The sequence below is a fragment of the Canis lupus genome, chromosome 27 (assembly GCF_003254725.2).
Source record: "Canis lupus dingo isolate Sandy chromosome 27, ASM325472v2, whole genome shotgun sequence".
NCBI classification, from domain to species: domain Eukaryota; kingdom Metazoa; phylum Chordata; class Mammalia; order Carnivora; family Canidae; genus Canis; species Canis lupus.
The window spans coordinates 446197-459639 of record NC_064269.1 but is presented as its reverse complement, the minus strand read 5'-3'; the positions used below and the strand labels follow the sequence as shown (position 1 = coordinate 459639).

The window sequence follows — 13443 nt, the reverse complement described above, 5'->3', positions numbered from 1 at the left end:
TCTCTTGATGATTATTTCTTTGAGAGAAGCAGACATCAAAGTTCTCCATCTTTACTGAAAACAAGATGCCGGGAAATAGACACAGGAGACAAAGTGTAGAGTGAAACTGACCAAGAGAAAGTAAGATCTGGAGCCACCGACCCCTTTTCATGAATGGCAGAGAAATAGAGATCTATGGGAACACTCACTGGCCAGCATGAGGCAAGGGTCCTCCATCTCAATCCTCCGCACCTGGGACTTCAGGAAGAGCTGGAAATCAATGCCTTTGGCCTGAGAGGGGGTGGTGAAAAATCGGGCAGGAATCCGCGAAGTGTCCTTGTGGTCCTCTTGGCCAAAGCCCAGACTGAAGAGGACATCCTCTGCGTCTTCTTGCACCTTGTCCAGAATCTCAGAGATGCTGAAAAGAGGGAGTTTGATAAATAGGGGCAACTTGGAGTTACAGAGTCATCCAGAGGATTTATTTATTTATTTATTTAAAAGATTTATTTGTTTATTTATGAGAGAGAGAGAGAGAGAGAGAGAGAGATCATCCAGAGGATTTAATAAAATTGTCCGGAGACTGAACTACCTTTCTGATCTACTTTCCATGCTGACTTGGAGAAAAGCTTTCACTCTGTGAACCCACATTTTCATGTCTGAAACATGGGAATTACGGTCCAAGCCTGGTTTAGAAATTGAATTAGAGTCTATCATACTATTTTAATTTTTAGAAAAATTTAGTTTATTTGCTTGAGAGAGAGACAGAGAGCGAGCAAGCGAGAGCACAAGGAGGAAGAGAGGTGGAGGGAGAGGGAGAAGCAGACTCTCCCTGAGAAGAGAGCCTCATGCAGGGCTGGATCCCAGGACCCAAGGATCATGAGCTGAGCAGAAGGCAGACGCTTACCCAACTGAGCCCTCCAGGCGCCCCTATCGGAATACTTTCCACATCATTACTGATGAATGAAAATTTGCTATGAGAGGGATATAAAAAATCAAAAGCATTCTAGATTTAAAGCAATCTTGTGGTTCTGTTATTAACTTATTGCTTCCCACCTGCACACACCATGGTTTGGCTGGCTTATGTCCCCACCTAATGGTTGCGTGGGACAACTAGGTAGGAAGTGTGTAAGAAACACAAAACTCTTTATTTTTACCCTGAGGGTAAAAATTAACCAATGTAGGTATGTTCAAAACCAAATTTTGAGGGGATCCCTGGGAGGCTCAGTGGTTTAGCGTCTGCCTTTTGTCCGGGGCTTGGTCCTGGGGTCCCAGGATGGAGTCCCATGTCAGACTCCGTGCATGGAGCCTGCTTCTCCCTTGGCCTGTGTCTTTGCCTCTCTGTGTGTCTCTCATGAATAAATAAATAAAATCTTTAAAAAAAAAAACCCTGATTTTGAAGGGTAGACTCCTTTGTAGCGCTGTTTTCAGGACAGCAGCCTTGCACTACAGATCACTCTCTTGGTATTGCTCTCACATGTATCTACATCCAAATCTGTGTACCACCAAGCCGGGTGACATGAGAGCTCAATAACTACCCACTCCATATAAATAAGTCATGGGGATGAGAGGTACAGGATAGGAGATATAGTCAGTAATACTGTAACAACATTGTATGGTGACAGATGGTGACTACCCTTATCGCGGTGACCATAGCATAATGTATACAGTTGTCCAATCACTATGTTGTACCCTTGAAAGGAGTGAAACATGGCATGTCAAGTATGCCTCAATGAAAACGTGCAGATATCTGAGCCTCATCTCTAGAGATTCTGACTTAATTGAAGTGGGATGTGGCCAGGGCTGTGGCTCAGTGAGGACAAACCACTATAGATAGCTACATGGCTGATAAATCTGAGAACTAGGTCTCAAATTCATACTTTGACACCAAATTCCAAGTACTTTTTTTATTATACTACCTTAGTTTTCATCACTTTCCACCTTCCTTTAAACTTGTGTGTGCTTTTTGTTCACCCTGATTATTAAGCTCCTAAGGGCAAGCACTTTGCTTCATCTTTTCAGTTTCCATGTAGTCATTACCTGGCCTGCATTTGGGGACAGAGAATTGCCTGAGTGAATTAGACAATCAATCAATCAATCAATCAAAACATTTATTGTTTGTTTATTGAGTACTTCCCATAAGTCCAGGAACTGTGGTGACACCCATGCTTCACCTCCTGGTGTACAAGGTCACGTCTATGTTACAGAGCATCCAGCTCAGAGCAGTAAGTCCTTCTGCATCTCCCAGTGTTCTTGAAGCAAACAGTCATACTTCTCAAGTATGTGAGTGCATAAAGCCCCCAGTAAGTTATCCCAGAAAAATTGGGCAATTGTTCTTGGTTCCATTCTCTTCTGCCTCTCATCTTCCCCACCCTTACACCCCTACCAAACCCAGCACCTACCTTGAACTAGTCTTGTTGGTCCCACCAGTCATGCTGCTGGAAGCCAAACTGCAGCCAAGATCGAGTAGCTGGCAGGGCCGGGCTGTCTCCAGGAAGCTCCTACAGGGATCAGAGTTGATGTCATAGTAAGCTTGTGAGCATTCTGTGCCCGGGATCCAAGACATAGTCTTCTGTGTACCTTCTACCATCTACTGGGAAAACTCAGTCTAGGGCCTCATTCCTGGTTGGAAAATCTCACTTTCCCTTGTGACTCTTGAGCTCTTTATCTTTCATCTCTTTGACTCTGATGCCTACACCAGTTCAGTAGCTCCTGAAGACGACACCAGGCAGTCTGTGTAAACCTAATGCTTACCTGGAGAAGACTTTGCCATTGGTGGCCAGTAGGGTGGCTGGACAAGGAAGAGAAAGGCAAAGAGAAAGTTAGAAGGGGAAATGGAAATCATCTCAGCTGCCTCTCTGGATGTAAAACTCAACCCTCCTCACTGCAGTCTGCCACCACTACAGGCTAGCTGAACCCCAGGAGCTCTGCTCTTTGTGGGAGTATCTGCAGTTCACCCAACGTCCATCTAGAAGGAGGCAGGTACAGCAGAGAACAAGAGGCCCTGAGCCTCTGAACTTATAAACTGTGTCAGGTGTTGAGGCGAGAGTTTCTCTGTCCTGAGGAGGAGGACATCATCCAGCCTTCTAGGCTGGAGTTCCTGCCTCACAGCGTAATCCTCCACAGGTCTCAGGAGACACTGGTCCATTGCTATATCTCCATCCTTCATTCAAGCTCTTCTCTTCTTGCAGTGTGGTGTCCTGCTTACGCCCAGTGTTCAAGCTGCTTTGGGCTTCCTATACAGACAACAGCTTCAGAGATGTCTGGGCAGCCAATATTGTGGTGATTTTCTTTCTGTCTTTCTTTTTTTTTATGACAAAGATTCTTTACTGGAGCATAACCTAGGTGTCAGCTTGGAGATCAGGTTAAATTTTATGTGTGATAAAATCAGTACTCTGATAAAAATGATTTCAATGGCTGCTTGGTGATGTTTGGATAAAGATCAAAATATTATATCCCACGGGGCCCTGTGGTCAGACAGGAAGCTGAACATTTGCAGCCAGCCTCACTCAGTTCCTTTTATTTTTTAAAAAAATGAATTGGCAACAAAAAAAACCTCCAAAACACAAATTATAAATAAAATATAAAGTATAAAAATATAAAGTATAAAATAATATTTTAATATTTTAATATTATTATTTATTTTATGTAAATAATATATATATATTTTTAATTGGAGTTGGTGATTTTCTATATTGTCTTCCCAGGGGCCAGATGAGAGCCCTAATGATGGACTGGTGGATGTCACGTCAGGCTGGTGAGGAAGTGTTCCTGGGCTCATGAAGCTTTATGGGCTCTACGTTAGATCATGATGAGGCTGCTCATTCCCTACAGGTATGACTGCGGGGAATGGGTTGCTTCTTTCTACGGTTCTTCCCTTCCTTTATTTTATTTATTTTATTTTATTATTTAATTTTTATTATCTTTATTATTTTTAATAATAAATTTATTTTTATTGGTGTTCAATTTGCCAACATACAGAATAACACCCAGTGCTCATCCCACCAAGTGCCCACCTCAGTGCCCGCCACCCAGTCACCCCCACCCCTCGCCCTCCTCCCCTTCCACTACCCCTAGTTCATTTCTCAGAGTTAGGAGTCTTCCATGTTCTGTCTCCCTTTCTGATATTTCCCACTTATTTTTTCTCCTTTCCCCTTTATTCCCTCTCACTATTATTTATATTCCCCAAATGAATGAGACCATATAATGTTTGTCCTTCTCCGATTGACTTATTTCACTCAGCATAATACCCTCCAGTTCCATCCACGTCGAAGCAAATGGTGGGTATTTGTCATTTCTATTTTTTTATAATAAATTTATTTTTTATTGGTGTTCAATTTACCAACATACAGAATAACACCCAGTGCTCATCCCGCCAAGTGCCCCCCTCAGTGCCTGTCACCCATTCACCCCTACCCCCCGCCCTCCTCCCCTTCCACCACCCCTAGTTCGTTTCCCAGAGTTAGGAGTCTCTCATGTTCTGTCTCCCTTTCTGATATTTCCCACACATTTCTTCTCCCTTCCCTTATATTCCTTTTCACTATTATTTATATTCCCCAAATGAATGAGACCATATACTGTTTGTCTTTCTCCTATTGACTATTTGTCGTTTCTAATGGTTCTTCCTCCATTCTATCCTTAGTCAATCTCATGCGTAGCCTCTTCCCTTGATTCTAACATCAGAGAGCTGGCCACCTACCCTCTGCTCCTAGGGTCAAGTCATCTTCAAAGCTGGTTCCATGGCTGAGGCATCCTGTCAAATAAGGCAAACAAAGCTCACAGAAAATAGGCTTGTATACACACACGCACACACACACATCTGCATATATGCACACCTGCCACCACGTAACCGCATCAGACATCACGATTGCAAACCCTCCCCCCAGCTATACACATATGACCTCAGAAGCCACATTCATATTTTGATTTAGAGAGACATAAACAGTCACCTGTCATTAACCTGCACCCTGTATCACATAGCCATGTACACAATCCTCTGTCAAATAGTGGGCACGTGGGGGTGTGCACTCCCATACATCTTACAGAGCTGTTTTCCCATAGCACTGGCTGTTGGCTGAGCAATCACTAACAGAAGATAATCTTTGAGTATTAGTCAGCCTGTCAGCTCTGAGCCAACATTTACTCTATCTTTTGGACCTCCCGGACTGCCTTGTGACCAATGGTTGTTTTGCAGACAGTTAAAAGGCAGCCCACATTTTTATGCATGCATACGCATGTGCGTGTACATAAACACACAAGCACTCACACACACACACACTTACACACACAGAGCCTTGTCACTGTCCAGATAGAACAACAGATGAAATAACAGAGCCTGTACTCACCATTGTAGCCTGACTGTCCTGTTTCCTCAAAAAACCCTTCTTCAGAGTATCTGAGGATCAAAAATAATCTTAGGGGTTGAAATCACAACATTTTCCAAGGGGCCTTTCCTCAAATATTGTTTAATTGCTTTTATGTTGAGGAAAACTAAGAGCCGTTATTTGACAAATTCATAGAAGTAGTCAGGGGAAGCGGGCCTGAAGTGCACTGTATCTTGGGCTGCATTGTGCCGTGTTCTGTGTATGACCCGTAGACTGTGCTGCCATCGTACTGACCACACTGTCCACAGTCAGCGTAGCCAGCACCAAGTCTGCAGCTGCTGCAGTAAAATAGGAAAGAAGGAACATAGAAACAACACCCAGAGAAATACATCTACATAAGCAAGGGCTTGAGTGACGTCTCAGATACAGATATTGATATTTTCAATTTTCTGGAGGTCAGCTTAGCTCCCTACACCCGTGTCCTTCTCTGAGCCATGTACTTGCTGATGGTCACGTCTCCCAGGGAGCAGCATAAACTGCATCTGGGCTAGAGATTTTAACTTTGCATTTGAAGATAGATAGGGTCTTATCAAAATTTTACAATCTCAGGGATCCCTGGGTGGCTCAGCGGTTAAGCATCCGCCTTTGGCCCAGGACATAGTCTTGGAGTCCCGGGATCGAGTCCCACGTCAGGCTCCCTGCATGGAGCCTGCTTCTCCCTCTGCCTGTGTCTCTGCCTCTCTTTCTGTGTCTCTCATGAATAAATAAATAAAATATTTTTTAAAAAATTTACAATCTCCACAAGAGGAACAGACAGAAATTGGCATACACGGCGGTGAGAAACAACTCAGTTTCACAAAGGAAGAAGTCTCCGTCTAAAATAGGTGACCAAAGCAATCTATGGAAAGTGTTGAGCTGGGACCAGAGCTCTTGGCTGACACTCCGGCTTCCTGGCTGCTGTACACAGGGGAACTTGGATCCCTTGCTGGGAGGGATCTGTTTCAAGTCTGTTTCAAGGACTAATGCATTGTGTGGGTTTTATAGAGTTTATTTTCCTGAAAAATTTTAAAAGGGAAGTGACTCTGCCTCTTTCTCTCTCTCTCTGTCTCTCATGAATAATTAAATAAAATCTTAAAAAAAAATCAACCATGCTTTCCAAACTGAATTTTTATGTCTTTTGTGAAAAAAAAAAAAAACTGTGTATCACTGTATTTCACATGATCAAATGTGAAATAATACTCCAGCTAATTGAGAATGGGTAACTAATAATATAACTAGAACTACAAATATGTGCTTCTTTCCTCTAATGGATAATTACATAAAAGTGTATTTTAATATAATGTCAAACATTTTGTCAAACAAAAATATTAGTCTATATACTATTGACAAACATTTGACAAACAAAATGACAAACGTTTTGTCAAACAAAAATATTAGTCTATATACTATTACAAATATCAGTATAAATTCATATTTTACTATTTACTACTAAAAATACCATAATTTATATTGTCAACTATGAGAATACTGAGCTTTAGTCTTGCATTTAATGCTTGGGCTGCAGCTACACAGTAATGCGAGCACCAAAGCCTGCTTTTATTATAGCTACAACTAAAATACACTACGATTCCACTGTCTATACTCAATGGAAATGCCTATATGTGTTCACCAAAAGAAATAATATTCATTATAACCCAGCACTGGGAGACATAAAATCTCTATTGTAAAATGGATAAATTGTATGATAAATATACAATTTATGCTTCACAATAATAAAAAAGAATAACTCATTGTGGTATGCAAAAAAAAAAAAGGACAAACATCACAAATATGCTGAGTAAAAGAAACAGACATAGAACACTACATATTGGAAAAGGTACCAACCTCCAATTATGAAATAAGTCACAAGGATGAAAAGTACAGCATCGGAAATATAGTCGATAATATTGTAATGACTTTATACGGTGCCAGATAGTGACCACACTCACCATGGTGAGCATTTCATAACGTATAGAATTGTTGAATCACTATAATCTACACCTGAAACTAATATAATTGTGTATGTCAAGTATACTGCAATAAAAAAATACAATGGTACGTATTGTGCAATTCTATTTATATCAAGTTTAAAAGGTGCAAATTTGGGATCCCTGGGTGGTGCAGCAGTTTGGCGCCTGCCTTTGGCCCAGGGCACGATCCTGGAGAGCCGGGATCGAATCCCACGTCGGGCTCCCGGTGCATGGAGCCTGCTTCTCCCTCTGCCTATGTCTCTGCCCCACCCCCTCTCTCTGTGTGTGACTATCATAAATAAATAAAAATTAAAAAGAAATAAAAGGTGCAAAATTTATCTGTGATGCTATAAGTTAGGTTTTTGGTTACCCTTGGAAGCAGGGTCGTGAATGGATGGAGACCTTCCAGAAGGAGGCTTCTGGAATGCTGGTAATGTTCTGCTTCAGGTGTCATTGGTGTGTTCTCTTTGAAAAAACTCACTGGGCTATATATTTAATACTTGTTGGTTTTTCAGTAAATATTTTATTTTTCAATATAACTTATATGGCTATTATTTCAACAGCTCTGTTGAGGTATAACCGACATACAAAGAACTGTACATCGTTAGTATATACCATTTAAAGAGTTTGGACATACGCAAACACCCACAGTACCATCACCAGTTATGGTAACAGACATATCCAACATCTCCCAGGATATCCTTGCTTCCCATACCACTGATGGGGCACCTGGGTGGCTCAGTAGGTTAAATGTCTGCTTCTTGGTTTCGGCTCAGGTCATGATCTCGGGGTTGTGGGATAGAGCCCCATGCCCAGCACCATGCTCAGTGGGTAGCCTGCTTGAGATTCTCCGTTTCCCTCTCCCTTTGCCCCTCCTGCTCATTCTTCCTCTTTCTAGCTCTCTAAAGGAAACAGATACATCTTTAAAAAAAAAATAAAGGAAAGGTTCCTTTTGAAATTTAAAAAGAAAATAGCTCTGATAAAATTTCTGGTTCTTCTAAGCAGACTCAGTGCTCTTCAGTCGATACAAGTTTGTGTTGGATGCTCATCCTACACTTCTCTTCTCTAGTTGTGCCCTGGCAGGCATGTGCATATTCTCTATATGAGGACGAGCCCAGGATGAGCTGTGTGCATGTGGAATCTACCACGGAAGCAGGGACATGCACCTGGATCTACTGATTGAACTGAAGTTGATTTAAAATTCCATGCCATCACCCAAGTCCCAGGCCTTTCATGGGTTATTACTTAGGACATAAAATCGATGACTAGGGACTGGATCTACAGCTGCTCCTCTCCCTCCGTCTTCCACTGAGATGTACCTTAGCATCATTTCAAGTCTGAAACAGAAGACCCGAGGCACCACTCCTCCTGTATACCCAATTCATAAACAAAAGTGGGAAAGAGGATCAGATTGGGAGACAGATGTGACTATTTTTAACTTCTTCCAGCAATTTCCATAGACTTTGCCTACAGAGATTTAAGCTTAAGCCCACACAGATAACCTCTGGGCTCCTAACCCCTATCTCCAATGATTCACAGGCAACACATTCATGTCCTAGAAAACCCGAAAGCCTTGGGAGGAGGAAAAAAAAGAACAGGCATGGTTTGTAAAAATCTACGTGATCTGGACCTGCCACTGACAGGTCCGCCGCTGGATTCAATACACTGAGAGACACTAACGCTATATTACTCAGGAAGTTGGTGGGCTTTCTTGGAGAGCTCAGCAGAAAACAAAAATGTCTTGCTACTGGAGGTGTTTGGCCTGGAAAGAAGACGGAAACTATATAGTCTTAGAGTAAAATTTGAAAAGTGCCTCCCAGGCACCTGCCCACAGAGTGGACAGATGTCCAGTGAATGCAGGGTCCCTGTTTATCCTCTTTCCTCTGCAGCCTTGACAGCCTAAAAATTGAACACCCTGGGGACTCACAATGGCATATCTGGAATGCTTTTTCCTCCTTTTTTTTTTCCACTATTATCACAATCGAGTGTTCTCTCACTACCATCAACAACCATCATCCTTTAATTTTTCTAATTTCCCCGTATAACTAAAAAGTATTGCATATATATTAGGGAGGATTAGAAAATAGAAAAAAAATTGGAGATATTTTATGAATCTAATAATTTCCCCTGCAGAGACAAATGTGTGTTAAGAGATTTTCCTGTGGGCTTTCCAAAGTGTAAATACTAAAATTTTTTCAACACATAGAAAGGTAGAGAAAATATGACAAATACTCTAGTACTTGCTGCCTTATTTTCACACATGTAAGCATTTTGTCATATTCATTTCTGATCTCTGTTAATGAAAATATAAATATAATATTAAAAATATAGATAAATTTTTAAATTTCTATAACTATATTTTTTAAATATAACTAAATTTTTAAATTTTTAAATTTTCTCATTTTTATGCCCATTGCTTCTTACTTTTTCCCTTCCCAGAGGTAACCACTCTCTAAGAGTTGGTGCGTATCACTTATGGACATACTTTTCTGAGAAATAATGAAGTGTAGACAGACAGATGCTAAGTATATAGGCAGACCTAATTTGTGAAATTTTAAAGTAGCTCAAAGCCCTTTATAAACCTCACTGCTCACATTTTACTACAGAGCCCAAAGCACTTGTGCATATATTATATCATTTAAGTCTCATAAGAAAACTTGAGACTTTATTATTCTGAGTCTCCACTTTATAGGGGAGGAGCCTGAGACAGAAGGAGTTTTGGTTGGTTTCTTACAGTTGGTGGCACAGATGGTTAACACAAGCGTAGGCTCAACTCTCTGAGCCTTCGGATTCACCAGACTACATTTCCAGCACATGCTTTGGTTTAGAGTTTATCTTTCTAGAAGATACGTGAGGAAAGGTAATTTCTGGGGTTTACAATCTTACATTACTGTATTCTTTTTAGCTGGAATATAGTATGTTTGAAGTCAAGAGGCTTATTTTACACGACATGGCCCTCTTGTCAGTCATTTAGACAATTAGACATCAGCAAATGCACCGTCAACAATTATTGATGTAAACAGACTCAAGAGTCGTTAATGACATAAAGACATTAACTGAGGTGGCTGGTTCTGCAGATACCAGGTGAGGCATTCCAAATCCTGGGGCAGTTGCGACATGCCAAAATGTGCAAACATTCTTATTATCACCGTCCCTTCACTTCTCGAGCTGTAAGGGGCCCTTCATGGACTTTGAGGTCAATAAATTGTGAACCAGGTTAAGGCAATAAGGACAGTATGCTTTGTAAACCCACAAAAACACAAAATAAATCCTTCCCGGCATTACCTTCTGGGGCAGAGTTGAAATAAACAACCTTAGATGATTCAGTGCTATTTATTTCCTACCAAATAATCAAGGATGGGTTTATTGCACATCCATGGGTGAGCTCAGATTAAAGGCTATGTAAAGTCTGAAGCATTCCTGGAGAGGAAAGAAGGTGCAGGCAGGAGTTATAGATTCTCAGAATTATCACACGAATGATCAGGCTTCGCCAGGGCGCTGATCTCAGAAGCTTTCCCTCTGTGTCTGGGTAGAATGAGCCTAAAATGTGCCTTGAAGAACCTGCTCCAGGTCACTGCTTTGAATGACTGGGGTAAACCCTAGCCCATCATCCTGTGTTGTGTAGTAGAAACAAACATAGTGATGACTTCCTGGGATCACAAGGACAACTAGATTTCTCACTCCTCTTTCCTTACACAGTGCAAGACTCTAGTCTGAAGGAGAAGCAATGGAGTAGGGATCTGAAACTCAGCCCAGGCAGGCACCAGAGCTGCAGATTTCCATCATTCTGGGCTTTAGATCATACTCAGCCTGGATTTCCAGATACTCTTGGACTTCATCTCCGCCCAGAGTTGTACTTCATTCGTAGCCCAGTCCCCACACTCACCCCAAACCCTTACAATCTTGCCCACCCCGACCATCTCAACGTCACCTCGAATCATTAGGCCCAACTCAACCCGGTTTCCCTGTTTCTGAGTTCTCAAGAGTCAGAGCCCGTGAGCATATCCAGATGTCCACCTCCTTCGTTGCCATGGCCTCTTCGGCACTTACCCGCAATCCTGCAGCCAATCTTCAATCTTATTGATTGGATTCCCTGGAAATGTCAGAGGTCAGATCATCATGAGAGCTGAAGGCGGTCCCTTCCTTCTTGCAACTCACCTCGTTCTGCAAGTTCATCACCATGTGAGCCATGTCATGACCCTTCCCCCCATAAAAATTTTCTTTAAGACATGAGAGGAATATACCCGTGTATAAAAATAGTGGATGCTTCTTCTCTCTCTGTCTAACCCCCTCTTGCTCCCAGAACCTGGAAAGTGCCCTGGATAACAGGTTCACTACTCCCTTTTCCCCAAGGTTTGGGTACAGGGGTGGGTTCTTCTCCTTAAAATATAATAAAAAATATTCACTCATATTCACTCCTGTTGAGGATCCTTGAATATGGGGTCAAAGATGAAGTGAAATTGGAAAAAAAAACAACTTTCCTTTATCCTCATAAACTTAGCTATGTCTTCAGATCTTTTCGCAGGTATTTATTGCTTCAGTCATTGCTATGCAGAAGAATGATTCAACAAGGAGAATCCTATTGACTAGGATAGAGTGGAAATGACTGAATAAAGTTTATATCTCACTTCAAATATATATATATATAATAAATAAATAAATAAAATGAAAAAAAACCCAAAACCTCACAATCTTGTTTTTGTGCTTCTGTTTTTTTTTTTGCCAGATAAGCAAGAATTTATTTACATATTTATATAAGAGGTTTATTTATTTATGTGAGGTTTTCTTTTTTCTAACTCTTATGTCTGTAGTCTCATTTGAACCTCAAAGAAGCTCTGAAAGACATGTAGGAAAACTACTACTACTACTCCAGGTACCACCACTTCAACTAGACCAATATGTCTTTGAGAGGTAAGTGATTTGCCAAAAGTCACGCGGCTTGCTAGCAGCAGGCTTGCAGCCAGAGTCCAGGCATCCAAATCGAGCATCACTTTGTTGCACAGACCAAATAAAAACACCCAAAGCATTCAAGACAACCCTGACCTCAGGCCCTTACAGTTTCTTGGGATGATGCAAAAATGTCCTTTCTTTTCCCTGATTGTATGCCTCTCTCTCTCTCTCCCATAATTCATATTTTTTATTACATTATTCTTCTTCCTTTAAATTCATTAAACCCATCAACATGAGCCTCCCTGAAGTCCTAACCCCAACAAGGGACCTCCGCCCACACTCTGCAGACCTGTGCCTGCTGGCACTTCTCCCCGGGTCCAGGGTGATGTGGAAGTCTGTCTGTTGTCTAACTGCCTCTTACCTTCCTGGAAAACATCATCCAGGCTGGAAGGCTCAGGATCTGAGACATCTTGCAGGGCGGCCGCAGCCTCCTCTTCCAGGACCTGGGTCTGCCAGTGGCGGCTCTGCCGCAGCCAGGCCCGCCGTTTCTCCCAGGACGTGGGGCTCAGCACAGAGCCCTCCATGGCTCCAGTTCAGACTTCAGGGCCTCCTGCCCCAATAATGCCGTTCTGAGCACTGAAACACAGGGACGACTCCCTCATCCTCAGTTCAGAAACCACCCCAGGGGTGCCCCCACATCTTCCCAGCTCTGCAAGAAGGAGCATGAAGCATGATCCCTGTGCTCATTCAGGAAGGGGGACCAGCTGTCCAGCCCTTCCTCTGTCTGCCCCCCACCCTCCGCCTCCACCCCCCAAAATGCTCTGAAATATATCAGGGCTACGTCTTTCAAATCAGCAAATCTTGGAACTTCAAACATGTTATGATTTAAGGGACACTAAGAAAGTTCTTCTAACTTAAAGACTTCCTACTTCTTACAGTAGCTGGCATATGGTCATCCAGACTCTTCCACTAAAATTAGAGTATCTTTACACCTGCAATTGATAAAATTCACTGTATTTGGTCTTCATGTAGAGGTATGAAGAATTTCCAGATCTCAAAGGTCAAACCACTTTTCTAAGGTACAATAGCCAGGATGTCACTCCAACTACAGTCATTCTGAGTTCGTTGTTTGTTTTGTTCCGTTTCCTGTTTTATATATGAGGGGTCCACATAAGATTTCTCTTGGAAAAGAAAAATCCCATAATACAAACAACAGAGAGATGTTGCCTTACGCAATTAGCAGT

At 41.9% G+C, this 13443-nt stretch overlaps 1 protein-coding gene and 1 long non-coding RNA gene across 4 annotated transcripts in view; one reads left to right on the top strand and one right to left on the bottom strand.

Annotated features, from left to right (window-relative positions):
• The window catches only part of TESPA1 (thymocyte expressed, positive selection associated 1), a 35352-nt gene that overhangs the window by 12892 nt on the left and 9017 nt on the right, over nt 1-13443 (bottom strand). For all 3 annotated transcript variants that reach the window (XM_025458656.3, XM_025458655.3, XM_025458654.3), the window contains 7 exons: nt 12621-12835; nt 11360-11402; nt 5322-5371; nt 4676-4729; nt 2731-2767; nt 2379-2477; nt 189-397 (listed from right to left, as the gene is read on the bottom strand). In XM_025458656.3, the coding sequence (XP_025314441.1) occupies nt 189-397; nt 2379-2477; nt 2731-2767; nt 4676-4729; nt 5322-5371; nt 11360-11402; nt 12621-12783 (655 nt within the window). In that variant the 5' untranslated portion in view covers nt 12784-12835. The remainder of the gene's footprint in view (nt 1-188; nt 398-2378; nt 2478-2730; nt 2768-4675; nt 4730-5321; nt 5372-11359; nt 11403-12620; nt 12836-13443) is intronic.
• Nucleotides 2522-5571, top strand: LOC125753825 (uncharacterized). Its single transcript, XR_007406459.1, has 2 exons — nt 2522-3258; nt 3684-5571. It is a non-coding gene; the product is annotated as an uncharacterized LOC125753825 (long non-coding RNA).